The sequence below is a fragment of the Hibiscus syriacus genome, unplaced genomic scaffold (genome assembly GCF_006381635.1).
Source record: "Hibiscus syriacus cultivar Baekdansim isolate YM2019G1 unplaced genomic scaffold, ASM638163v2 tig00111493_pilon, whole genome shotgun sequence".
NCBI classification, from domain to species: domain Eukaryota; kingdom Viridiplantae; phylum Streptophyta; class Magnoliopsida; order Malvales; family Malvaceae; genus Hibiscus; species Hibiscus syriacus.
This window is the reverse complement of record NW_024063102.1, coordinates 711,320-737,920: the sequence shown is the minus strand read 5'-3', so window position 1 is coordinate 737,920 and position 26,601 is coordinate 711,320. Positions and strand designations below refer to the sequence as shown.

The window sequence follows — 26,601 nt, the reverse complement described above, 5'->3', positions numbered from 1 at the left end:
GCAGTGCATCATGTAGTAGTGTTTGGGAGATTGCTTGTTGAAGGTATTTGAAAGCTTTCTGATAATTCAAAAACCCCATAAACCAGAAATCAAAATCGTCTACCATCACGATTTCCATGTACTTTTTGATGGTTTCTTCATGTTTTCACTCTCATTAACTCCCTTTATTTTCTCAAGTGGAATCATAACCTGAATATCAAAATTAACATACAAAAACATGAGGATTGAAGGGTACAAAATTATGCAGTCTGAGAGGGAAACCAAAACAGATGAAATATACAAACCTTGTAATGGACTCTGAGGAATTCACCATCAGGAGCTGGGATTTTGGTTGATCTGTCACTGCAAAAGGCAACCTTTTGAGTTGAGATGAAAAGTAAACCAGTTATGGGGCCTGCTGTTGCTGATAAATGGCAATGGCATGCCTTCATCAGCTTCTTTCCTTCTCTAACGCTAAACAATTGTTTGAATATCTTATTCACACCTCTTACTTGAAGAATTCTTACCCCAAACTCAACTATCCCTTCATTGTTTCACTGACCTTTGGCCCTAGCCTCGCATATTCAAAGATGATCTCAGTTTTCATATACATACATTCATGCATACATGCTTATATATATGTTTAGACTTTAGAGTGTATCTTATCATGTTCACGGATTCCATGTGCGAAAGTATCAACTTTCTTCCGAAGTCTGTTCAACCTTTAAAGTATGAAATTCCCTTTGCCTGAAATTTCAGAACTTTCTAATTGGTATTATAAAACATATTCATCATGAATTTCTTAACCCATCACAGATTAAAAGGGAGCACCTACTTGTTCTAGACGTGTTGGACCCTTTAGCAGATGATGGAATCCGATACTGGCCGACGATCTCCAGTAATTATCGTCTTGGCCTTCTCTCAACTTGACACATCGTCGATTTGATTGTAACTCCGATGACATGATCTAGTATCTGGTTCTTCATTTTGATGAACAAAATAGAAATCTTGTTATCTATCAGCTTCTAAGATAAAGGAAGAGATGTTTTATTTTGCGGTGATTGATGAATCATTGGATTCGAGTAGTGGTATTTAAAGGGATATATGTATGGTGGTTGAATCTAGCTTTTGTGTTTGCATGAGTCATCTATTGCTCATCAAAAAAGAAATGAGATAATATTTAAATAAAAAGATTTTGTGGAAAGATCCTAACAGACATCATGGGTTGTAAGAGAATGTGGATTAGAAGCTTTCTGAATTGGCATTGTAGCTTCCGCTGCTTTAATATTATATATAAATATATAAGAAAGGAAGACAATTGTCAAGTTTCACCATTTGATCACCATTTTTCTATCAGTCAAAGGATGGTGAAGAACTGATAAGCAAACTAAATATGACCAAGCGGGTCCATTTATGATCAGAAGAAACCTCTTTTGAAATGGCAAAGAGGCACAACTTATCTGATGTGGAAATGAGCATGCAGAGCCTCAACTTGTTCTCCAATGCCCCAAATCCAGTCATTGAACTATGGATAATAAAACTTTTACTTAACATAAAAGGAACACATGGCTTATTTTTGTCATACATAAAGGAATATACCAATGGATAAGTTTGGTAGTTCAATATTTGTAGCAAGACCAACAATTGCCGCACGTGATATGATGGCATTAAGTGTCCAAATCCTTAATCTTTCAACAAATTTTAGGTTAATAGGGTGGCGAAAAAAATTGGTAATATGACACGTTTTATTATCATCCTTTGAACTTTTCAAAGTTCACTTCTACAACATTTCAGTCTGTTGGGAAATAACCAAGTAATTTCTCTATAACCAGATTAGTGAGAATGCGAAATAAAAGCGGAAAAATAATACCCGAAATTGATAACGAAGTTGTAACACCCCCAGACCCGTACCCGACCCGACCCGAATACGAGTCTGAGGTGTCACATTGACTTTTCTAACTTTGACTCTTGACAAAATTCAAAGAAAATTTAAAACTTTCATTAAAGTAAAAGCGATTTATTTATATAAATTGACCACAGTAACCAAAATCGATCAGAGCATATTTAACTCAATCAATTAGTGCATGCCAACTATATTCAAAATAACCAAACACATTTAAATCATCTATTTTCTGATCTGAAATTTTGTAAGGGAGATGCTGACCTGTCTTGCTCTTCTTCGCTTCTCTTCTCGCTTCTGTAACCTACGTGCACACACTAAGTCTATGACTTAGTGAGGCATAAACAAACTAACTATAGCATATCATAACTAATTCCTATTATGCACATTTCATGTAATCATTATAAACCATAAAATGCATCCAAACATAAATATATATATATATATATACCATTTCCTTCTTACCTATTATTATTATTACTCTTGTTTAATATATATTATTCTTATTACATTTTGTATATCATATATGTACATATTGTTTCACAAAGAAAATACCCATATCATCATATAATTCTGGTAACATATTTCCTAACACAAAACATATAAAGCGTATGTAATAAATTTCCCATTATCTCTTTAATAGTCTTATTTTCGTTCTTTATCTTTTAGTCATATGTTCTTGTACCTATTCTTCTTAACCAAGCTATATACAGATCACCATCATATCACATATATCATTTCACCATAAAGATTACAAACAAAGCACATAATATCATACAAGGTTCTTTTATATCATCTTCTTTATTAGCCCATGTACACATGTGAGAACTATAGATATGTGAGTATATAGAGGTTGTGTACTAATGTTGTCACCACAGCTCTTATAAATGCACCGAAGTGCCACGTATAATTACACCTAAGTGCCGCGTAGAAATGCACCGAAGTGCCATATAAGATGTGTAACATCCTCAATACCTGGTTAGTGATCAAATTGTAAAGTTTCAGAATTTGGTGACTAGAGTAGAAAAATGAATTAGTTCAATGATTTATTTGGAAATAAATCATAAAGTTGTTAGTAATTATTAAATGAAGTAAAGGCTAAAATGGTCATTTGACAAGGAAGATTTTTATTTTCCCTTATAAGATAAGGAAACCACGTGGGAAGAGAGAAAAAGTTCCAGAGTTCTCTTATCTTCTATTCTTCCTTTTTCATACGTGAAGGCTTGAACAAAAGGTGAGTCTTCTATTTAGATAATTTTTGGATAAATTTAAGGTTGGGTTATGATCATTAGATGATAACTAAGCTTAAGGAAAGCTTAAGTTATCTTAAAATCAAAAGATAAAGGAGTTAAGGAAGATTAAAAATTTACAGTTCTTGAGTGAAATATTGAAATAGAGTTTATAATAAGAATTGGAAGTTGAATTTAACTTGTCATCAATAAGAATAAGAAATTTATGAAGTTAGAAAAGATTAATAACAAAGTTGAAAGTTTAGTAAGATTCTTAAATTTTAAGAATCATAATGATATATGGAAGATAAAGATGGTTTATATGGATATAAGTTGGTTTAAGTAATGGTAGTTGAGTTTAATGACATGATAGGGGCTTAAAATAAAAGAATTGAGTGAAAAGTTGATAGTTTTCGGGGTTAAAATGCAAATTCTGGGCAAGGTGTATCGATGCACATTCAATGTGTATCGATGCACTCTTTAAAGAAGAAACATCGAATGCAATTAGTGCATCGATGCACCCCCTTAAAATGAAAACATCGAAGGTGATTGGTTTATTGATGCATGGTAGTGCATCGATGCACATGTTAAAGGATGCATCGATACACTGTAGAATGTATCGATGCACTTCAATGAGAAATGGAATAAATCTTTCTTTCATTCTAAGAAATGATAGATTAAAGTATATTAATTGGATAATGATAAGTATCAGTACATGATTATGTAGATATCGAGCACGAACAAGTTCTGGAACGATTATCAAGTTAAGATTCGATCGAAAGAAAGGAAATCATAAATGTGGATTGGAACTTAGTGTGGCCCAGGTGAGTGCATATTAGTTAGTCTATGGTGCTAAATGGAAACAAGACTTGCGACAAGTCTATTTCCTATATTAGAATGCATGAATATATGATTATACGTATATGAATGACATGAATTGTATGTATGCATGATTATATGTGTTAACATGCTTTTGAATGTAATGATATGAGAAGTATGTGCTATGTGACTGCATGAGAAAGATATGAGCCATATGACATGATATATGTGAACATGAGAAAACAAGGAATAAGATATGAGCCATATGACATGATATATGTGAACATGAGAAAACAAGGTATAAGATATGAGCTATGTGATTCTATGAGAATATAAAAAGAAGCTATGAGCTTATATGACATGTAATATGAAAGCGTATATGTGAAATGATATAAGTGAAAATGGGCATGTTATATGATACGAGAGCTATAGGTATAGTTGGCATGCCAAGAGTCGAGGGTCTATGCGGTCATTCGGGACATACAACGATCCTTCGGGATATTTCATAGTTGTCATTCGGGACAAATTTCATTGCCCCTAGTGGGACCCCATACAAGCTGTGGTGACAGCATAGTGCACAACCTCAATAGGCTCACATATCTACAATTTTCACAGATGTACATAGGCTAATAAAGAGATAATAGAAATAAATTTGATATGATTGTTATGTAATTGTGTGTTTGAAAATGAGTGTAATGGTTGTATGTATTGCATATGTTATTATCTATGTTAAAAATTATATTAGTTTGATATGTTGGAATATATGAGATTATAATGAACTTATATGATATGTTTCAAGTAATTACATGAGAAATGTTACGAATTCCATAAGTATATGTAATAAAATGATGGATTATAGGATTATATGAATAGAATAGTTATGATTGTATAGTGGGAATACACTTTGTAGATGAACTAGTATAATAAAATTATACTTGGAAATGAGAATTTAGATAAATTAATGGAGATAAATAAATAGTACATCAAATAGGGAATATATATATATAGAATATGTAGCAAGAGTCTATGAGTATATGATAAATAAAAGTAAATGGAAATAAGAAATAAGATAGATCACTATAGTATAGATATTATATGACTAAGAATTATGAAAAAGGGAATGAGTTAAATGATAACAAGTGAATTTGTTATAAGCTGAGTAAGGCAAAATAAATGATTATATGAACATAAAACAGTACACAATACTATATGATACGATGATATAATTGTATGTACATATTTGTTACATGAATGTGTTTATGAGATTTTATGATTTGATTGTATAAATTATGCATTAATTGTTAAGAGTTATAGGTACCTTATACGTTTTATATGCCTCACTAAGTCATCGACTTAACGTGTGAGTGTTTCACACGTAGGTTTCTGGAAGCAAATAGAGAAGCGAAGCAGCGATAATCAAGGCAAGACAGGTCAGCCTCTCATTTCCTATGATCAGATTAGAAAAGAGTTTAGAATTATATACGCTCTGATCAGGTTTGAAGATATTTTTACTTTAATGATATGAATTATGAACTTATATTGAATAAAAGTAGAATTTTTTATATTGGTATATAAATATAAGTTTTGAAAAGTCAATGTGACACCTCGGACTCAGATCCGAGTCGGATACGATTTGGGGGTGTTACATTTAATGCTATCAGAGCTAAGGTTTAGCCGATTATAGGCTTAAACTGAAGTCAAATGAGGTTTACAAATGTGTACATGCCAACTAAAAGTGAAAATTTCTGATCTGATAGTGTAAGGAGTATGATGTCTTGCTAATAGAATAAGATTTGTATGATATAGTATGAATTGATTATAGAAATTGTCAAAGTAAAGTAAATCGATAGTTGACAAATCTGATGGTGATAGCAATTCACCTGCCCTGGCCAGGCAGGATGAAGAGCGGAAACCTCAGAAAGTGTCTTATAAGATTAAAGGTTGATTTCAGAAAGTTGAAATCATATTAGAATAGTGATAGAAGATCTTTATTGTTTTGAATCGGAAAAGCGATATGAATTAGTTTTGTTAGTATGTGGACAAGATAGAATATGGTGAACAAGTGTCACCATAAGAACGTTAAAAAAATCAAATGACGTGGTGAGTACTTATAGAAGAGCTTAAGAATAAGTGCATTAGTGACAAGCGTATAAGATATAGAAAGCCAGAGTTTATGAGTGGAAACAAAGAATAGTGTTGTACATAAGCAAAAGTGTGGATATGAAAAGAGATTGCATTTTAGAAGGAAAAAGTTAGCGTTGGCTAACAAGAATATGTGATGGGAATGTACTGGAAGTATAAGATTATAAGATATTGTCAGGATATGATAACCAAATATGAAATGGATCTGGATACAGTTGTATATTTGGATCATGGTAATGTGGTATAGTAAAGGAAATAAGGATTTGAATATTTGAGTAAAGCTGAGGATTGATGAGAAGAGTTTGAGAATGTGTATAACGATGATCAGTTTATAAGACAAATGAAGTCATAATGTTGAGTTTGAACACCGGAATTTATAGGATGTATGAGAATAGAGGTGAAATTGATAAGTTAAGTAAATTAATTTTGAGATAATTTCGATTGGAAATGATATATATGATTGGTTGACTAGGGCTTGTGCCCTAGATTGAACAGATGTTATTGACTAGCTATCAGAGTAAAAGTGATAGAGTTATGAGATTGGAGGAAAAAAATAAAGTGAAGTTAATCAAGTATGATATGAATCTGGATGTTGTTATGTATTTTGATTATACAGATATGATGTAGGCAAGGAGATAAGTATTAGTATGTTTTAAAAAGGGGGCTTTAAAGAAGGAAATACAAGTATAAGAGATGGTAAAGAATGAAGTTTTGTATAAGTAAATTGGGTTATCAAAGCTACGAAGATGTAATGAAGATTAGTAAACATAAATGAGTATAGGTGATAGGACAAGAGTATATGAATATGAAAGGAAAGATATGATTTATGTATAAGGAGATTTCAATTTGGAATGAATAAAGGAATAATGGAATAAAGAGATAAAAAGGATCGAGTTTAAAGGATCAGATACAATAAAGGTTATATGGAAGTGTAGATGATAATTTTGATATAGAAGTAAGAAAAGTGTGCAAGGTGATGTGAAAAGATTCTTTAAAGTGTATGTTGAATCATATTTAAAGAAGATTTAAGGTCGTGTTCTTGGTTAAATGATGATGGAAAAAGAGTTTGGTTATGGTTATAAGGTAATTAGAGATGGATGTTACTGTTTACGTGATGAGTGACATTATATGGAATTTTAGAAAGGTCAAAGGAAAATACAGAATCGAAAGAGAGAAAATAAATAAATGGATTGAGGTTATGGGTTACTGTGTATATGATAAGTGACATCAGATAAATGTATAAAAATCATAGTTGAAGAAATAAAGGAAGGAAAGATCGAGTAAAAGAGGTAGCATGAGAACATTAGAAGATATGTTCTTATTGATATGTTCAGTGAAAATTCGAGGACGAATTTTCTTTAAAGGAGGGGAGATTTGTAACATCCTCAATACTGGGTTAGTGATCAAATTGTAAAGTTTCAGAATTTGGTGACTAGAGTAGAACAATGGATTAGTTTAATGATTTATTTGGAAATAAATCATAAAGTTATTAGTAATTATTAAATGAAGTAAAGGGTAAAATGGTCATTTGACAAGAAAGATTTTTATTTTCCCTTATAAGATAAGGAAACCACGTGAGAAGAGAGAAAAGGTTCCAGAGTTCTCTTATCTTCTTCATTTTCTCTTCTCTTCTTCCTTCTTCATACGTGAAGGCTTGAACAAAAGGTGAGTCTTCTAATTAGATAATTTTTGGTTAAATTTAAGGTTGGGTTATGATCATTAGATGATAACTAAGCTTAAGGAAAGCTTAAGATATCTTAAAATCAAAAGATAAAGGAGTTAAGGAAGATTAAAGATTTGGAGTTCTTGAGTGAAATATTGAAATATAGTTTATAATAAGAATTGAAAGTTTAATTTGACTTGTCATCAATAAGAATAATAGATTTATGAATTTAGAAAGGATTAATAACAAAGTTGAAATTTTAGTAAGATTCTTAAATTTTAAGAATCATGATGAGATATGGAAGATAAAAATGGTTTATATGGATATAAGTTGGTTTAAGTATTGGTAGTTGAGTTTGATGACATTATAGGGGCTTAAAATAGAAGAATTGAGTGAAAAGTTGATGGTTTTCGGGCTTAAAATGCAAATTATGGGCAAGGTGTATCGATGCACATTCAATGTGTATCGATGCACTCTTTAAAGAAAAAACATCGAATGCAATTAGTGCATCGATGCATAAGGAGTGCATCGATGCACCCCCTTAAAATGAAAACATCGAAGGTGATTGGTGTATCGATGCATGGGTAGTGCATAGATGCACATGTTAAAGGATGCATCGATACACTATAGAATGTATCGATGCACTTCAATGGGAAATGGAATAAATATTTCTTTCATTCTAAGAAATGATAGATTAAAGTATATCAATTGGATAATGATAAGTATCAGTACATGATTATGTAGATATCGAGCACGAACAAGTTTCGGAACGATTATCAAGTTAAGATTCGATCGAAAGAAAGGAAATCATAAAAGTGGATTGGAACTTAGTGAGGCCCAGGTGAGTGCATATTAGTTAGTCTATGGTGCTAAATGGAAACAAGACTTGCGACAAGTCTATTTCCTATATTAGAATGCATGAATATATGATTATACGTATATGAATGACATGAATTGTATGTATGCATGATTATATGTGTTAACATGCTTTTGAATGTAATGATATGAGAAGTATGTACTATGTGACTGTATGAGAAAGATATGAGCCATATGACATGATATATGTGAACATGAGAAAACAAGGTATAAGATATGAGTCATATGACATGATATATGTGAACATGAGAAAACAAGGTATAAGATATGAGTTATGTGATGCTATGAGAATATGAAAAGAAGCTATGAGCTTATATGACATGTAATATGAAAGCGTATATGTGAAATGATATAAGTGAAAATGCCCATGTTATATGATACGAGATCTATAGGTATAGTTGGCATGCCAAGAGCCGAGGGTCTACGCGGTCCTTCGGGACATACAGTGATCCTTCGGGATATTTCATAATAATCATTCGGGACAAATTTTATAGCCTCTAGTGGGACCCCATATGAGTTGTGGTGATAGCACAGTGCACAACCTCAATAGACTCACATATCTACAGTTCTCACAGATATACATGGGCTAATAAAGAGATAATAGAAATAAATTTGATATGATTGTTATGTAATTGTGTGTTTGAAAATGAATGTAATGATTGTATGTATTGGATATATTATTATCTATGTTAAAAATTATGTTAGTTTGATATGTTGGAATATATGAGATTATAATGAACTTATATGATATGTTTCAAGTAATTACATGAGAAATGTTACGAATTCCATAAGTATAGGTATATGTAATAAAATGATGGATTATAGGATTATATGAATAGAATAGTTATGATTGTATAGTGGGAATACACTTTGCAGATGAACTAGTATAATAAAATTATATTTGGAAATGAGAATTTAGATAAATTAATGGAGAAAAATAAATAGTACATCAAATAGGGAATATATATATATAGAATATGTAGCAAGAGTCTATGAGTATATGATAAATAAAAGTAAATGGAAATAAGAAATAAGATAGATGACTATAGTATATATATTATATGACTAAGAATTATGAAAAAGGGAATGAGTTAAATGATAACAAGTGAATGTGTTATAAGCTGAGTAAGGCAAAATAAATGATTATATGAACATGAAACAGTACACAATATTATATGATATGATGATATAATTGTATGTACATATTTGTTACACGAATGTGTATATGAGATTTTATGATTTGATTGTATAAATTATGCATTACTTGTTAAGAGTTATAGTTACCTTATACGTTTTATATGCCTCACTAAGTCATCAACTTAACGTGTGAGTGTTTCACACGTAGGTTTCTTGAAGCAAATAGAGAAGGGAAGCAGCGATAGTCAAGGCAAGACATGTCAGCCTCTCATTTCCTATGATCAGATCAGAAAAGAGTTTAGAATTATTTGTATTTGGTTATTGGAAATAATTGGCATGTAATTAATGTTTTGAATTATATACGCTCTGATCAGTTTTGAAGATATTTTTACTTTAATGATATGAATTATGAACTTATATTGAATAAAAGTGGAATTTTTTTATATTGGTATACAAATATAAGTTTTGAAAAGTCAATGTGACACCTCGGACTCGGATCCGGGTCGGATACGAGTTGGGGTGTTACAAGATGTCCCTAAGGACCACGTAGAAAATTCCTTTAGATCCATATACATATTCCAAGGAACAAGTATGTGTCTTAAAAGACCTCATAGATGTTCCAAAGGATACATATATGTCCCAAATGACCGCGTAGACCCTCGACTCTTGGCATGCCAACTATACCACTAGTTCTCATGACACATATCATGGGTATTATCTTTTATATCCTTTTTCATATTCATGTAAACATATCACATATTCATATAAACTTTTAGCTTCATTCACATATACATTTAATCACGTAGTTCTTGTAAATTCTCATATCATTTCGTATTCATGTATCACATGGCATATAACACTTCTCATGTGTTCCTATAAACATGTCATATCCTATGACTTATATCTTTTCGTATAATTTATGCTTTAATCTCTTATATTCACCTGATTCAATATCATTTAACTTGTTTCACTTTCTCATATCACATATACTTTCTCTTTCATATATCTAATGTCCTGTATAATATCTTGTAATCGTGTAAGCATGTCTCTTTAATGTAATTTACATAGTAATGCCCTATATTTATATCATATAACGATTTAACTTAAGTCGTCCTTTATAAAGTTTATAATACATGTTCAAATAGTCTTATTCTATCCTATAAATAATTTCTACTTATCTTATCTCATTTCCCCTTTCACTTATATAATTCATCTATATATACTAATTTAATCTATTTAATTAGTTCAATTTCCCATTACTTCATACATATACTCTTTCATAAAGCTTTGCAACTTTTCACTTTATAATTCATAAACAATAGTTTCCTTTAACTATATAAATCTTCCCTATATAACTTATGTATCCTTATTTATGCATATGCCCTCGAATTTATACTATCCTCATAGAGTCTTCTAACCTTTCTCGTGTAATCACCTATACCATATAATATGACTTATACTTGATTATCTTATGCTCACTCGTTCATTTCATTTCTTATGTCTCTATCATATAATTTATTTCATGTTCTTCCATGATTACATTTTAGTGTTTTATACAAATCCTATAGCATATACAAAGCACATCAATATCTTTAGTTATGCATGCATACAATTAATGTAAAATATATAATGACGTATAACACATATAATAATAACAACCACATAATCTTATTCATGACTTCATGCATATTATTCTAGGAAATAGACTCATCGCAAGTTCTATTTTCATTAAACAATACATGTCACTATTATGCACTCACCTGTCCTCACTAGTCAATTCAATCTCTTATCTGTCCCCTTGATCGATCTTACTTGTCAATGATTCTGGAACTTGTTTAGGCTTTGAATCTACATAATTATACATTTTAAGGCAATTATCAGATATATACACCTTGTAATCTGATACTAACAACTTAAACGAACTTAATAAACTAATATTCATTTTTTCCTTTAGGGGTGTACCGATGCATAGTGCATCGGTACCCAAAATAGCTTCGAAATATTGATGCATCGATGCACCCCTTACTGCATTGATGCACCTTCAAAATTTGTCTTGGTGCATCGGTGCACACTCATAGTGCATCATTACATTCCTGGCATTCGATATTTATTCTTTAAAGAGTGCATCAGTACACTTTGAATGTGTACTGATACACCTTGCCCAGAAATTACTCTTTAGGCACGATAATTCACTCTTTCATCTTCAAAACTTCATGGTTCATCCTCTTTTATAATCCTAACTTACATATACATGCATAGATTCATTTTTATTCATTTATCTTGTCTTTAACCTTAATATCCTCTCCTCTTGATTAACTTCAAGAATCATACCAAATTTTCAACATGTTTTAAAATTCATTCTATCACTTCACATCTCTTAATTCAACCCTTGACAAGTCAAATTCAACTTCAAAATCTATTAACTCATTCTATTTAAAAAATTCACTTAAAAACTCATTTTTCTTAATTTCTCATAACTTGTTAATCTTTGAGTTTTAAGCCACCTAAAGCTTTTCTTAATCTTTCTTAATATCCCAAGAATCAAAACAAGCTTTAAAACGAAAGAATTAACCAATTGAAGACCCACTTACCTTATACCAGGCTTTACGGTGGAGAGGAGGAAGAAGAAGACTGAAGAATGCTCTGGAGAAATTATCTCCTTCCCACGTGCTTATTAGCTTTTATAAAGGGAAATAAAAATCTTTCCTAAAAAATGACCATAATACCCTTATTACTTTCAAACTTTGTTATTAAATCCAACATCAATACTTTTCATTTAAATCTCTAAACTTTCAATCTTTTCTTAGATTGGTCACTAAATTACCAAAAATTCTATTTTGGTCATTGACCCGACTTTTGGGATGTTACAGGAGTTCAGCCAATTATGCCTACGTCTTCGGACTGCTGCAGATCTTTTACTAAAGAGAGAAAATTTACATGTATTTACAAAACACTCTCAACTCACAAGAAAGCTCTCTAGTATTGGGAGAAAGAAATGATTTGGGATGATTTTGAAGCTAAATGAGTTAGGGTATTTATAGTTGAAGCTTAAGGACCAATCTTTTAAATAGCCTAAAATGTGTAGGGACTAAAATGCAATTATCCCATTACTATTTTCAACAAAAAATCTGTTCGATGCCAACCTTTGAATCATGCACCACCATTATTGACTGAATTTTAACAATCTCCCATTTGAAGACTGATTTTAATATGTCTTCACACCTCGATCAATGCAGCAACATTTCTGGTCTCGTTACTCTAGCATGCCAACTGAAGCTGAACACAACTTCAGTTTGTTCGTAGTCATCGTCTTTGTTGACATATGTGAGTCCATCTCATCTTTCATTGAAGACTCACACTTGACTGAATCCTCCACCTGCACTGCTTCATCATAGCACTCTGGTTCACCATTATCAGTCAGCAACAAGTAGTACAAAGAAGGCAAATAACGCCGGGTTGGTTTAGGAATTCTAGAGGAGCGTCTTAGTTCCGAAGTGCCTGGTTCTTCTTGAACTGTTTCAGGACTAATCTGAACATCATTTCTAGAAATCTCCTCGAACTTAACAAATTCCTTTGTTCCAGCTTTGGTATTGGAGCTACTTGATTCTATGGTTGACCTATCTTTATACATCACATTCTCATTGAAAATGACATCTCTGCTTCTGATGATCTTTCGATTTTCATAGTCCCAAAACCGGTAACCGAACTCATCACTACCATAACCAAAAAAGACAGATTTGTTGGACTTGGCATCAATTTTACTTCTTTCAGCAGAATTTATGTGTACATAAGAAATACAACCAAACACTGTTAAGTGTGAAAGGTTTATTTCTTTCTTGCTCCAAACTTCCTCTGGTATTTCGGCATCCAAGGGAACTGAGAGCCCACGGTTTATCAGGTAAGCTGCAGTGTTGATAACTTCAGCCCATAGCAATTTGGGCAATCCGGCATGTATCCTTATGCTTCTGCCATGTTCATTCAGAGTTCTGTTCATATGCTCTGCTACGCCATTCTGTTACGGTGTCATGAGAACTGTTATCTCCATCTTGATCCCATTGTTTGCGCAGAAATCTATGAATCTACTATTTCTTTACTCTCCTCCATTATTAGACCTTAACCACTTGACTTTCAGATCAGTCTCATTTTCCACCATGGCATTTCATTTTCTGAAGGTATCAAAGACTTCTGATTTCTTTTTCAGAAAATAAACTCACACATTCCTTGTAGAATCATCGATGAAGGTGACATAATATAGTGAGCATGCAAGAGATGGAACTGGAGATGGTCCCCATACATCAGTATGAACCAACTCTAACTTTTCAGCCTTGGGTATCTTGTCAATATTTATAAAACTGACTTTCTTTTGTTTGCTAAAGATGCAATCATCACATAGTCCGACATCTATATTCTTTAGATCCGGAAGCTTCCCTTTTGACAAAAGTGTCTTCATCATTTTCTCGCTTATATGACCAAGCCTTTGGTGCCATAGATTTGATTTTCCATTAGCATATGCTACTGCAATGATATTCTCTAAGTTTGAGGTTACATAGAGAGTACCAGTCTTCTTACCACGAGCAATTACGAGTGCTCCTTTGGTAATCTTCCATTCACAACCTGAAAAGGATGTACAATATCCTTCTCCATCAAGCTGTCCAACAGAAATCAAATTTCTTTTGAGGCCAAGAATATGTCTCACTCCTTTCAGCTTCCAAGTGGTCTGGTTTGACAACTTTAATCGGGTGTCTTCTTTTCCGACGATCTTCAAGGTTTCATCATCAGTTAGATGAACCTTCCCAAAATCTCCACTAACATAATTCTCCATGATTTCTTGGCATGGGGTGGAGTGGAAAGATGCCCTTGAATCCAAGATCAATGATTCAATCGGACTGTTAACGCATAGAATCATGGCATCACCTGTCTTCTCTATCATGTTGGAAAATTCCTGTGTGCCGATATCTTTCTTCGGTGCTCAACAATCTTTTTTAAAGTGACACTTCTTGCCACAATTATAACAGTTAAAATCTTTCTTCCCATTCTTGATTTTCCCATTCTGGATTTCGATCTGCCACGATTTGGATTTCTTTATGAAGTTCTCCCTCTAGACTCCGTGTGTAAGGCTGAGAGCTTGATGCTTCACCCGATTCTCTCTGTCGAATTTCTTCACTTAATACTAGATCCCGAACATCGTCAAATTTTAATTTATTGTTTTTCGACGAGCTGCTGACTACTGTAACAGTAGCATTCCAACTGTCTGGTAGAGATGATAAGAGAATTAAAGCTTGAACTTCATCATCAAATTTAATTTCCACGAAACTCAATTGAGTTGTGATTGTGTTGAGTTCATTTAGGTGTTGAGCCACTGATGCCCCTTCCGCCATCCGCAAATTGAATAATCGCCTCAGCAAGTGAACTTTGTTTGAGGCCGATGACTTCTCATACATACTGGAGTGAGCCGCCATAAAACTTGACGTGATATTTTCCTTTGCTATATTGAAAGCAACATTGCGGGATAACGTCAATCGGATAACTACGAGGGCTTGTCTATCGAGAAGAGCCCAATCTTTATCCTTCAAGCCCTCTGGTTGCTTTCCTGAGAGAGGTTGATATAGATTTTTCTGGGACATAAAATCTTCAATATGCATCTTCTAAAGCCAAAGTCCGCACTGTCGAAGTTCTCAATTTTCACATTCCCTTCGTATGCAGCCATCGTTCCCACTCGAATCTGGCTTTGTTTGGATCGTTTTTGATAATTTATGCGAACCACCATTCATTAGAACACCACCGTCGACAAACTCGTATCGCCGACCAAATTTCACTGTTCATGAAATTCATTATTCATGTGAATAGTAACATCGTAAAAAAATTGACAAAATTCACAACTAAAAGCTCTGATGTCAGTTGTTGGGAAATAAACGAGTAATTTCCCTATAACCAGATTAGTGAAAATGCGAAATAAAAATAGAAAAATAATACCCGAAATTGATAACGGAGTTCAGCCAATTATGCCTACGTCTCCGGACTGCTACAAATCTTTTACTAAAGAGAGAAAATTTATAGGTGTTTACAAAACACTCTCAACTCACAAGAAAACTCTCTAGTATTGGGAGAAAGAAATGATTTGGGATGACTTTGAAGCTAAATGAGTTAGGGTATTTATAGTTGAAGCTTAAGGACTAATCTTATAAATATCATAAAATCTGCAGGGACTAAAATAAAATTATCCCATTACCATTTTCAACAAAAAAATCTTTTCGGTGCCAACCATTGAATTATGCACCACCATTATTGAAATCATGCACCGCCATTATTGACTGACTTTTAACACAGTCTCCAACAATCATTTATACAAAACAACTTGAATGTGATTATACTCTTATTCTATACACAATGCATAATCATTTCTTTTAAAACCGACTAACTTTTAATATATTTGTATATTAGGCATTAAACCTTTAAAATGCTTTAATTTTAGGCATTGGAATTTTGTCTACAGATCTATCTGATTATTACAGTAAGATCGGTTTCAAAACGTTTGCATTTCATTTTTCCAGTACTGAATTTGATTTTCCACAGACGACGAAAATTTATCAAAAGAAAAATGAGAGGAACAAATAAAGATTATTCTTATAAAAAAAGGAATTTCGAGGGTGAGGTAAAAAAACCAATGCCAATGTGAGAGATTTCCAGACCTTGACCACTTCCAACTGGGATTTTATTATCGCCTTTGCGGTCTTTGGCAATATTCAAGGCACCAAATTTGGGAGAAAGAAATGATTTGGGATGACTTTGAAGCTAAATGAGTTAGGGTATTTATAGTTGAAGCTTAAGGACTAATCTTATAAATATCATAAAATCTGCAGGGACTAAAATAAAATTATCCCATTACCATTTTCAAAAAAAAAATCTTTTCGGTGCCAACCTTTGAATCATGCACCACCATTATTGAAATCATGCACCGCCATTATTGACTGACTTTTAACACAGCCTCCAACAATCATTTATACAAAACAACTTGAATGTGATTATACTCTTATTCTATACACAATGCATAATCATTTCTTTTAAAACTGACTGACTTTTAATATATTTGTATATTAGGCATTAAACCTTTAAAATGCTTTAATTTTAGGCATTGGAATTTTGTCTACAGATCTATCTGATTATTACAGTAAGATCGGTTTCAAAACGTTTGCATTTCATTTTTCCAGTACTGAATTTGATTTTCCACAGATGACGAAAATTTATCAAAAGAAAAATGAGAGGAACAAATAAAGATTATTCTTATAAAAAAAGGAATTTCGAGGGTGAGGTAAAAAAACCAATGCCAATGTGAGAGATTTCCAGACCTTGACCACTTCCAACTGGGATTTTATTATCGCCTTTGCGGTCTTTGGCAATATTCAAGGCTGCCAAATTTGGAGTAATATGAGAATTGGTTCCCGCACTAAAATAATCTTCTTGGCAAGTTGAAGAGCGTTGTCGAGGCATTTTCACCATAACAGTGTCGGTTTGGCTCATAACTAGGACGATATTGATTTGCAGTATGAATATTGAACTTGCAAATTTGAAAATGTCCTCGACTGTGAGGCTTAGAGTGATAAAAACTATTTGTAGATTGATAGTGTAAATGGATCTGACTGTCATATAGTATATTTAGCCAACATAATATGGATTTATCAGTGGTTCCTTTCTATTGTATTATATTATATTAAATATTATTTTATATAGTATATATTATATGATATGATATTATATATATTATAGTATTTATACAATATATAGTATTATATATTATTATATATTATTATATTATTTATATAATTATATAGTATATTATATATTATATTTTATAGTATATATATATTTACTATTATATTATTATTATTATATTATTTAATTTTATTTCAGGTCTAAATTAAATCCAAGTCCAGCAAGGGTCCAACAAGGTCCAAATTTAGGTCCAACAAAGGAGCCCCATCCAGGTATCTTGACCCAACAAGCCCGGTGGAGGCCCAACTAAGCTTATTTGCCTGACCCAGCAGAATTAGAGTTATACACACTTAGCAAAGGCTTCACACGGGAAGTAGCAAATGACGCGTGAGGCCGAGAATCCCGGGCCAGTTTCTGGTGACCAACCGACCGGAATCCTCGGAATGAAACGAAGGTAAAATAGGGAAAACTTCCCCCCGATTTTCTCAGCAAACATGGCAACAAAGTCCAACCGAAATATAAATAAAGAATCCCACAAGAATCGAGGTTGCACCATCATCGATTTAGGGGAAACAACCTCGGCGAGGGATTATATATATACATGCAAATACATCGGAAGGGACACATGAAAAAAACCGAGAGCATAAGCAGAGATACAATCACGAAAACCACAAAAAACAATCAATATTTGGCAAAATGGGAAAAATGAAAGCAACCAAACCGTAAACCAAAATCAAAAAGGAAAGCTTTGCTTCATCAAAGGTCGGCGGGAACACGTGGGAGCCTCGTCGGAGAAGAAGAAGTCGTCAGAAGTTAGAAAGCTTGTCGGGAAAGGTAAAATTCGAGAAACTAAAACCTAGATCTACGTTGATTTGAGGGGATTTTGGGAGTTTGGGCTTTGGTTTTGGGTTCACGGGGTTGAGGGCTTTCAAAAGTGGTAAGTCTTTAGGTTTTAGTGGTCGGCGCGACGGCTGGCGACGATGGGGCTCCACCGGTGGGTGGCTAACCATTAGGTCGGTTGGTTTAGTTGGGAGGATTTTGGGAAGACGGGGATAGTGTTTTGTGAAATATAGGTTAAAATAATTTTTTAAGGGAATTTTGGGCTATTTATAGGGTGGAATGGTTTGTAAATACCAAATAATTTAATTATTTTCGTAGTCCCTCTAATTCTGAAGTATAATTCATGTTGATCACCTATTGTAAATTTGCCCTTGAATATTGAATTTATTCAATTTAATCCCTCTTTATATTTTTTATATTTTGTGAATTGACCCCCTAACCTTTTATTTTCTCCTTGCAACTTTTAATTAACATCAATTAGACCTTTAATTTCTAATATTTTCCAATTTAATCCCTATTTAATTTTTATTTTTTTATTTTGTTTTATTTTTTATTATTTAACATTATTCTGGCTTTTTTAGGACAATTTTAATTTATCAAAATTAAGTATATTGGATCGAATTTTAAATTTTAATGTCAATTATAATTTTCGCAATTAAGACAACCGAGAAATTAAATTAGTACCGAAAGGGCAGTACAAGGGTCTAATCCTTCCTTGACTGTAATTGACTCCCGAATCCGATTAATTTCTGGTAAATCACAAATCAGTTAAATGATGAGTTAAGGTGTCCGGTCAACCTTATTTTAAATGATTGGTGGTGGCTCTAACACATCAAAATCAAGTTGAAACCCGATTCCAGGCTCACCTGAAAGAAGGTTACGACAGCTTGGTGACATTACTGGGGACCGGTAAGTCATTTAGGCCAAAATTAATTTTTGGTTGTCTTCTTAAGTGAAAATTGTAAGTTTAAATTATAATTTATCATTTCGATCCTTGTTATTTACCTTTATTTTTTTTTCAAATAAATAGTTGTACTAACTTTTTTTATGATTTCAGCTTTTTCAAAAATTCATTCAATCTCAGGCTTTATTCTTGAACCCCAAACCTTATTTTTAAGTGGAGGTAAAAGTGACACCTTCGTGGAAATTTATTTTTCGTATAGGCCTAGCAAGTAACTTTCGAGATTCATATACCTTATGTCTCCATGTGAATTTATTCTCTGTACATACATAAGGGAATGTATCCTCTCAAGTTTAACTTGGTCCACATGAGCTTGTAATGGGCTTATGACTGAGAGTCTGGTAGGCCCAAGGGGGAACTAGCAAGGAGAACTCGGGTACTTTTTTTAAAACCCAAACTAGGATACTACAAGGAATTAGAGCCCACCCCAAAAACTTCATTTCAAAACCTAGGATGCTTGATTTATTTCCTGCTTTATTTTATGTTCATAGCATGCAAATTAGAAATTTATGCGGTTAGGATTTGTTCGAGAAAATAGCATGCGAGATAGAGATCATGCCCGGGTAGAAATAAAAACATGAGGGTAAATGTCAAGTGGGATAGGAATTTTTATTTTATTTTACTAACTTATTTCCTTTCATCTTTGTTTTCTTTCCATCTTTTATCATTTGCAACATTTAAAGAGGTGCTGACTACAAAATTGTTTGTTTAAACCTGAATAGATGACATTAATGGAAAAATGAATTATAATGCAAGAGGTCAAGAATGCAGAAATACAACTATGATCAGAAAGGACTCAGAAGGAAAAAAAGGACAGTCTACAAGACAACCATGTGTCAGATCTGGCTGACTACACTTAACATAAAAGGAACCCATGTCTTATTTTGGTAAATACCAATGGATGAGTTTTGGTTTGTAGCAAGACCAACAACTACCATTCCCCACGTGGTATGATGGCTTTAAGTGCCCAAATCCCTAATCTTCAAATGAATTCAATAAACTTTAGGTTAATAGGGTGGCGAAAAAAATTGGTAATACGACCCGTTTTATTATTATTCTCAGAACTCTTAAAGTTCACTTCTACAGTAGTTCAGTCTCCTGCAATTATTTATACAAAACAATTTGATTATACTCCTATTCCGTACACATTGCATAAGCATTTATCACGCCGCTCCAATGTATATTTTCCTCTACGACTCTTGTTCTGTACGATTTCTTTTAAAACCCACGGACCTTTAATACATTTATATGGATTATTAGGCATTGAACTTAATTTTAGTTATTGAACTTCAGTTTGCGTATCGATTTGGGTATTGCAGAAAATCAACAAGTCCTCCAACCGTCGTTATCGATTGTCATTCATAGTAAGATTAGTTTTAAAATGTTCACATTCCAATTTTCCTCATACTGAATTTGGTTTTCCACAAATGACGAACATTTATCTAAAGAAAAATGAGAGGAACATGTAAAAGATTATTCAATCAAAAAGGAACTTCGATGGTGAGGTAAAAGGCCAATACCAATGTGAGAAAATTTCAAACCATGACCACTTCCAACTCGGATTTTATAATCACTTTTGCGGTCATCAGCAATACTCAAGGCTGCCAAGTTTGGAGTAACATTATAATTGGTTCCCGAGTGAAGTAGCCAACCACCAAACTGATCTTGCTGGCATGCAGAAGGGCGTTGTTGAGGCATTTGCACCTAATTTTCTTGAGCATCATAGTTGTCTTGTTGGCATGCAGATTCAACAATGTCCTCGACTGCATCTAAGCTAGCAATTCTGTGTTGAAATCGAGTTGCTTATTGATCGCGTGTAAATATGTGTTGTGGCCCGCAAATATGTGCAAGTAATATAATAGTAAGTGAGTTATTGTCTCTACAGGGATTGATGGAAATTTTTTATGTTTTCTACAAGTAAAAATAAGTGTAACTAATTAGTCCTAAGATTCTTATCCAAAAGGAAAAGCAAACAATAACAAATGATATGAACATATGAAAAAGTATTGTCGAGGCGAGAAAAATTATAAAGTGAAGTGAACAGATAAGTTTGGTTGAGGCAATAAAAATATGCAAAGGTAAACTATAAAAGTTGTCAAGGCAAATAAAAATGTTGAGATTAATATATTCTAAAAAACCTCACACAATCAGACTTCTAACGGAGTACTTAGGTTGGCTTTGCTATGGCAAGAAATTATTCTATGTCTAGGATGATTTAGTATGTTATGCCTATGTTGTCTGACAGGATTTACTAGACTGTTCCTAGAACTTTTGCTACGACAGTACTACTCAGCGTGAACTACAACCCTTGGTTTGTCAAACTTTTGTTGCGGTAATACCCTCAGCGTAAACTGTAGCTTTTAGCCTATCTTACTCAAACATTCACCCTTTTTAGCCGAATGAAACCCTCTCCTTATCTCTAAGGCAGATTAGAACCTCACCATCCCGAATTTGTTCCCTTGTTCATATAGATCAAACCTAACTCTCTTGATATTAGGTATCGACTCTTAGAAAAAAATGCAATCTCTCAAAAGCTCTTACAAAGACTAGGAATGTTTTGCCTTGGCACAAGACAGTCTCTCAAAAGCTCTTACAGTGTCGAGATAAAAGTTTAAAACAGTGAACAAAACAACACTTAGCATAAACAAACTTCATCATTTATTAACAATCAAATAAAGTATCATCCAACACCAAATAAATATTTATGGTGTGGTAAATATCATCCCAAAAATTAATATTTAAGTACAAGCCCGTAAATGATGTGAAAACGAAGAACAAAAGGAAGAAACACTCTCAAAATAGAGCTTTGCCGTGACATCCAGACCACCACCATGACTGCTCCATCGACCAGCCTCTCTCGATGGTCTGGCCGCCGGTCCGGAAAAGCCCGGCTATGAAGAGCACCAAGGACGGTCGAGTGGCAATAGTAGAAAAAGTGATATGCGGCAACCGGTTATTCCAAGCCTCCTTTTTTAGGTCTCCTCCCTCTTTTATGAAGAGATATAATGGGGGTATTTATAGTGGGAATTTTTAGGGTTTAGTGCCCTTGAAAATTTCCTAAATACCATCGGTTTCAAACTCATTGTGTGAATAAAATAACAGCTGACAGTGGTATCAAATTCCTTGATGAGGGCATGATTGAACGTGAGGTAGATTGGACAGCTGGCCAAGTGATGTTAGCAATTTTGTCTTGTGCTGTTTCAGACTTGCAAGATAAAACTCACCTTGGCAAGAAAATTTGTTCCTCATTGTCGTCTTCTTATGTTCCACAGGCCCTAGCAAATTAATTTGTCTCAGAAAATAAATTCTTCCTTAGTCATTTACTGCATCATCACAACCAACAAACAACCTTTCTCCTTAACAACATCAGATTATTCAAATAAAATTTGCCTTGGCAAAATTTATCCACAACATGAAAATATGTCCTAAATGCAGCTAAAATGTTAAATCAATGTCTTTTAGACACTCAATAACTTAAGTAAAAATACACAAAACACAGTCTCTTTACGGAGTTATCACCTATTGTGTGAAATAAACCAAAAACTATGCGTTAAAGAAGTTCCTATGAAGATGCCATGCCAAAGAGACATGGATAAACTTGCTCGGATAGGAAACAAAAAAGCCAGCAAAGGAGCATGCGATTTTCACAAATAATTTTGGGTTGCAATGGTTTGGATGGTATTGAGAAGTGGCTAGAATTGTGTTTTACATTCTACAAGGTTATTCTTTGCGAACATAATTGAAAACTGTTGATGGAAAAATGTGGTTGTTTTGGATATGTTGCTTCGTTCTTTTTAATTTCGACGGAGAGTCGTATGATTATTTTATGGAAGAGAAAGAGAGAATAGAAAGACTGAGGGAGATGATGAACAGTAGTCTATAAGATAGATTGAGAGAGTCTCATTCTCCAACGATTTATATACAGATCCTTAGCGTTGAAGTTAAATTTAGGGTGATGATAACTATTAGGTTGACAATGCAAATAGATCCGAATGTCAGATAATAGATTTAACTAATAGATTATGGGGACCTATCAATGATAGCCCATAAACTGTAGTTGGCCGGAGGATATTTGAAAGAGGTATAACAAAAACGTATGATGAACCTTTGGGTGGCTCGTGATATGTAGACATTAATGAGAGATATTTCACATATTTGATGTGGCCATTAGCCAATAATATATACAGAGAAAATACAAAGAGCTAGCAGCTATAGATATAGTTAATCTTAATTAAATGTAATCCTAACAAACTATAACAATACTACACAATTTAAACAAAGAATTGTTTATCCTCTACTCTCCGTAAGCCATATGTACCCGGAGTATAGATTGCCCTATCGTTGGTTTACCTTCAACTATCCATTGCTGGCACGAAGCTAGATTACCTCCCTCCTATCTTTGTTTGTGCACTTCACTTCAATGAAACTGATGATTTTCTCCATATTTCATCAACTAAAACAATCTGATGAAACAAAGGATAACACATTTGTATGTCACCTAGAAAGTGATTGTAGCTGTACATCATGTAGTAGTCTTTGGGAGATTACTTGCTGAATGTATTTGAAAGCTTTCTGGTGATTCAAGAACCCCATAAACCAGAACTCAAAATCGTCTACCGTCACGATTTCCATGTACTTTTGTGACAGTTTCTTCATGTTTTCACTCTCATTAACTCCCTTTATTTTCTCAACTGGAATCATAACCTGCATCAAATTAACACACAACATGAGGATTGAATGGTGCAAAATTATACAGTATGAGAGGGAAAACAAAGCAAATAAATATACAAACCTTGTAATGGACTCTGAGGAATTCTCCATTGGGAGATGGGATTTTGATTGACCTGTCACTGCAAAAGGCCACCTTTTTTGATGAGATGAAAAGTAAACCAGCTATGGGACCTGCTGTTGTTGATAAATAGCATTGCCATGCCTTCATCAGCTTCTCTCCTTCCCCAACACTAAACAATTGTTTGAATATCTTATCCACTCCTACTTGAAGAATTCTTACCCCCAAACTCAACTTTCTCTGTACTGTCTCACTGATCTTTGGCCCTAGCCTCGCTGCATATTCAAAGATAACCTCAATTTTCATATACATACATTCATGCATACATATATATGTTTAGACTGTATCATACCATGTTCACGGACTCCATGTGCAAAAGTATCAACCTTCTTTCCAAGCTTGCTCATCCTCTTAAGAACAAAATTTCCTTTGGCTGCAATTCAGAAACTTTCTCATTAGTACTAAAGAAACATCATCATTATGAATTTCTAAACCCTCTACAGATTAAAAGAGATCGTCCATACTTTTTCTCATTGCGTTATCCCCTTCCACAGATGGAATGTAATACTGGCCGGCAGTGTTCGGTAAATATCGTCTCTGTGTAAGCTCGACTCCATATATTGTTGATTTCATGGGAACTCCAATAACTTGTTCAAGTATCTGGTTCTTCATTTTTTTTGGGATGAATGAAATGAATTTTTTCTCTCTTTCAGCTTCTATGATCAAGGAAGAGATGGTTTTTGGGTGATGATTGATGAATCTTTGGATTAGGGAACTGGTATTTAAAGGGGTATAGATATGGTTGTGGAATCTAACTATTTAGTTTTCATGACTCACCTCTTGCTCATAAAAGAAGATTAAAGGTAGAGAGCATAGGCTTGTGAAAGATAATTTTTAAAGAAAGGATGATTACTAGATTTCAAGCTTTTCTGAGTTGGAGTTGTACCTTGTTGATGTCTGCCACTGCTTTAGTGCTAATAAAAGAAAGATGAGATTTGGTAAGCAAATTGCAGTGACAATGTTCATTTTCTTTACTTTGTTATGCCTTTCCCCCCTCTTGTATCAGTCAAAAGATCATGAAGAAACTGATAAGCAGACTTCAGAACTTGTAAAAATGAGCAAGAAAAGGCAATGAAGTATAGGTTATCTGAGATGGAAATGAAGGGGTAGTTGGGCATGCAAGTAAAAGATTGCCCCAAAATCAGGCACTAAACTATATGGATAATAAATCTTTTACTATGCATAAAAGGAATCCATGGATTGTTTTTGTCAAAGCTTAAAGAAATATATACCAATGGGATGAATTTGATGTTTGTTGTAAAACCAGCAACTGCCGCATCATTACCACGTCAGTACCATTCCCCCACATGGCATCCTGCTCCTCAATCTTTAATGAATTCTACCAAGTTTTTGGCTCATAGGGTGGCAGCAAAAAAGCTGATAACTTGACATTTTTGGGTCAAGTAGCATGAATAGTTATTTTATGCTTTACACATAGGAGTGTTCAAACGGTCGTTTAGGCCATCAAACCGACCAAATTCCCCAAAACCAAACTTAAATATATTATGATCTAAGTCATTAAGCCTATGAAACCTTAAGTATCAATACGTAACTTGGCATGAAAGTAAACTTAAATATGATATCAAGTTTCCCTTGGACAATATGTAGAGCGTCGTGTGACATGTCATACAGTCCATTTGAGTTTAGGTATGGGATTATGTATGACTTCAATCATTTTGACGATGTTAGAGATATGTGTGTAATTGCTCTTTGGTGATGTTGAGAATATAATAATTTATATTTTGATTTGACGTTGTTACAGGGATTCGTGTATTTGTAGTCATTTATATTCTATTGGGTTAAATGTTAATATGAATTTATAATTTCAATTGCTTGCAAGACAAGAAAGATTATATGTTCCATTGAGCTAAATGTTAATATGAGATTTCCAAACGTTTACTTCCAACTCAGATTTTATCATCACCTTTGCCGTCGTTGGCAATACTCAAGGCTGCCAAATTTGTAGTAACATTATAATTGGTTCCCAAATCAACTAGCCAAGCACCAAACTAATCTTGCTGGCATGCAAAAGGGCGTTGTTGAGGCATTTGCACCAAAGCTACGACCATATTGATTTGCAGTATGGTTTTTAAAATTGCAAATTTGACATGATAACTCGTACAAATGATATAGTTCAAAGGCATTTAAGCCTTAAAGAAAAGATGGTGGCATGATAAGGATCATAACTGTGCAAGTTATTAGAAACTGTTAAACTACCTTAAAGATTAAATTAAAAGCAAAAAAGGGTTACCTTTTAAAATGAGAGTTACTTTTTTTTTTCTATTGTTGGGAGTGTAAGAGGATGTGGGTTTGAAGCTTTCTGAGTTGGCATTGTAGCTTTCTAATGTCTGTCACTGCTTTTATGCTAATACTTGAAGAAAGAAAAGGAAAACCTCAACAGCCAAACAAATTGCATGGTGAAAAGATATGATAACGCAGTGAGTGAAGTTGGAACATTTTGAGGAATGTCAACCATTTGAAATCTACTGTCATATG

The 26,601-nt window shown here is 33.5% G+C and overlaps 1 protein-coding gene and 1 pseudogene across 1 annotated transcript in view; both read right to left on the bottom strand.

The window, feature by feature from the left end:
- Positions 1-26,601, bottom strand: part of LOC120163710 (putative GEM-like protein 8) — a 40,188-nt gene that overhangs the window by 62 nt on the left and 13,525 nt on the right. The window contains exons 3-6 of the mRNA XM_039173562.1: positions 24,570-24,721; positions 24,398-24,478; positions 24,049-24,320; positions 23,783-23,960 (exon numbers count right to left, since the gene is read on the bottom strand). Of these exons, the coding sequence (XP_039029493.1) occupies positions 23,783-23,960; positions 24,049-24,320; positions 24,398-24,478; positions 24,570-24,717 (679 nt within the window). The 5' untranslated portion in view covers positions 24,718-24,721. The remainder of the gene's footprint in view (positions 1-23,782; positions 23,961-24,048; positions 24,321-24,397; positions 24,479-24,569; positions 24,722-26,601) is intronic.
- Positions 2-17,263, bottom strand: LOC120163740 (annotated as a pseudogene).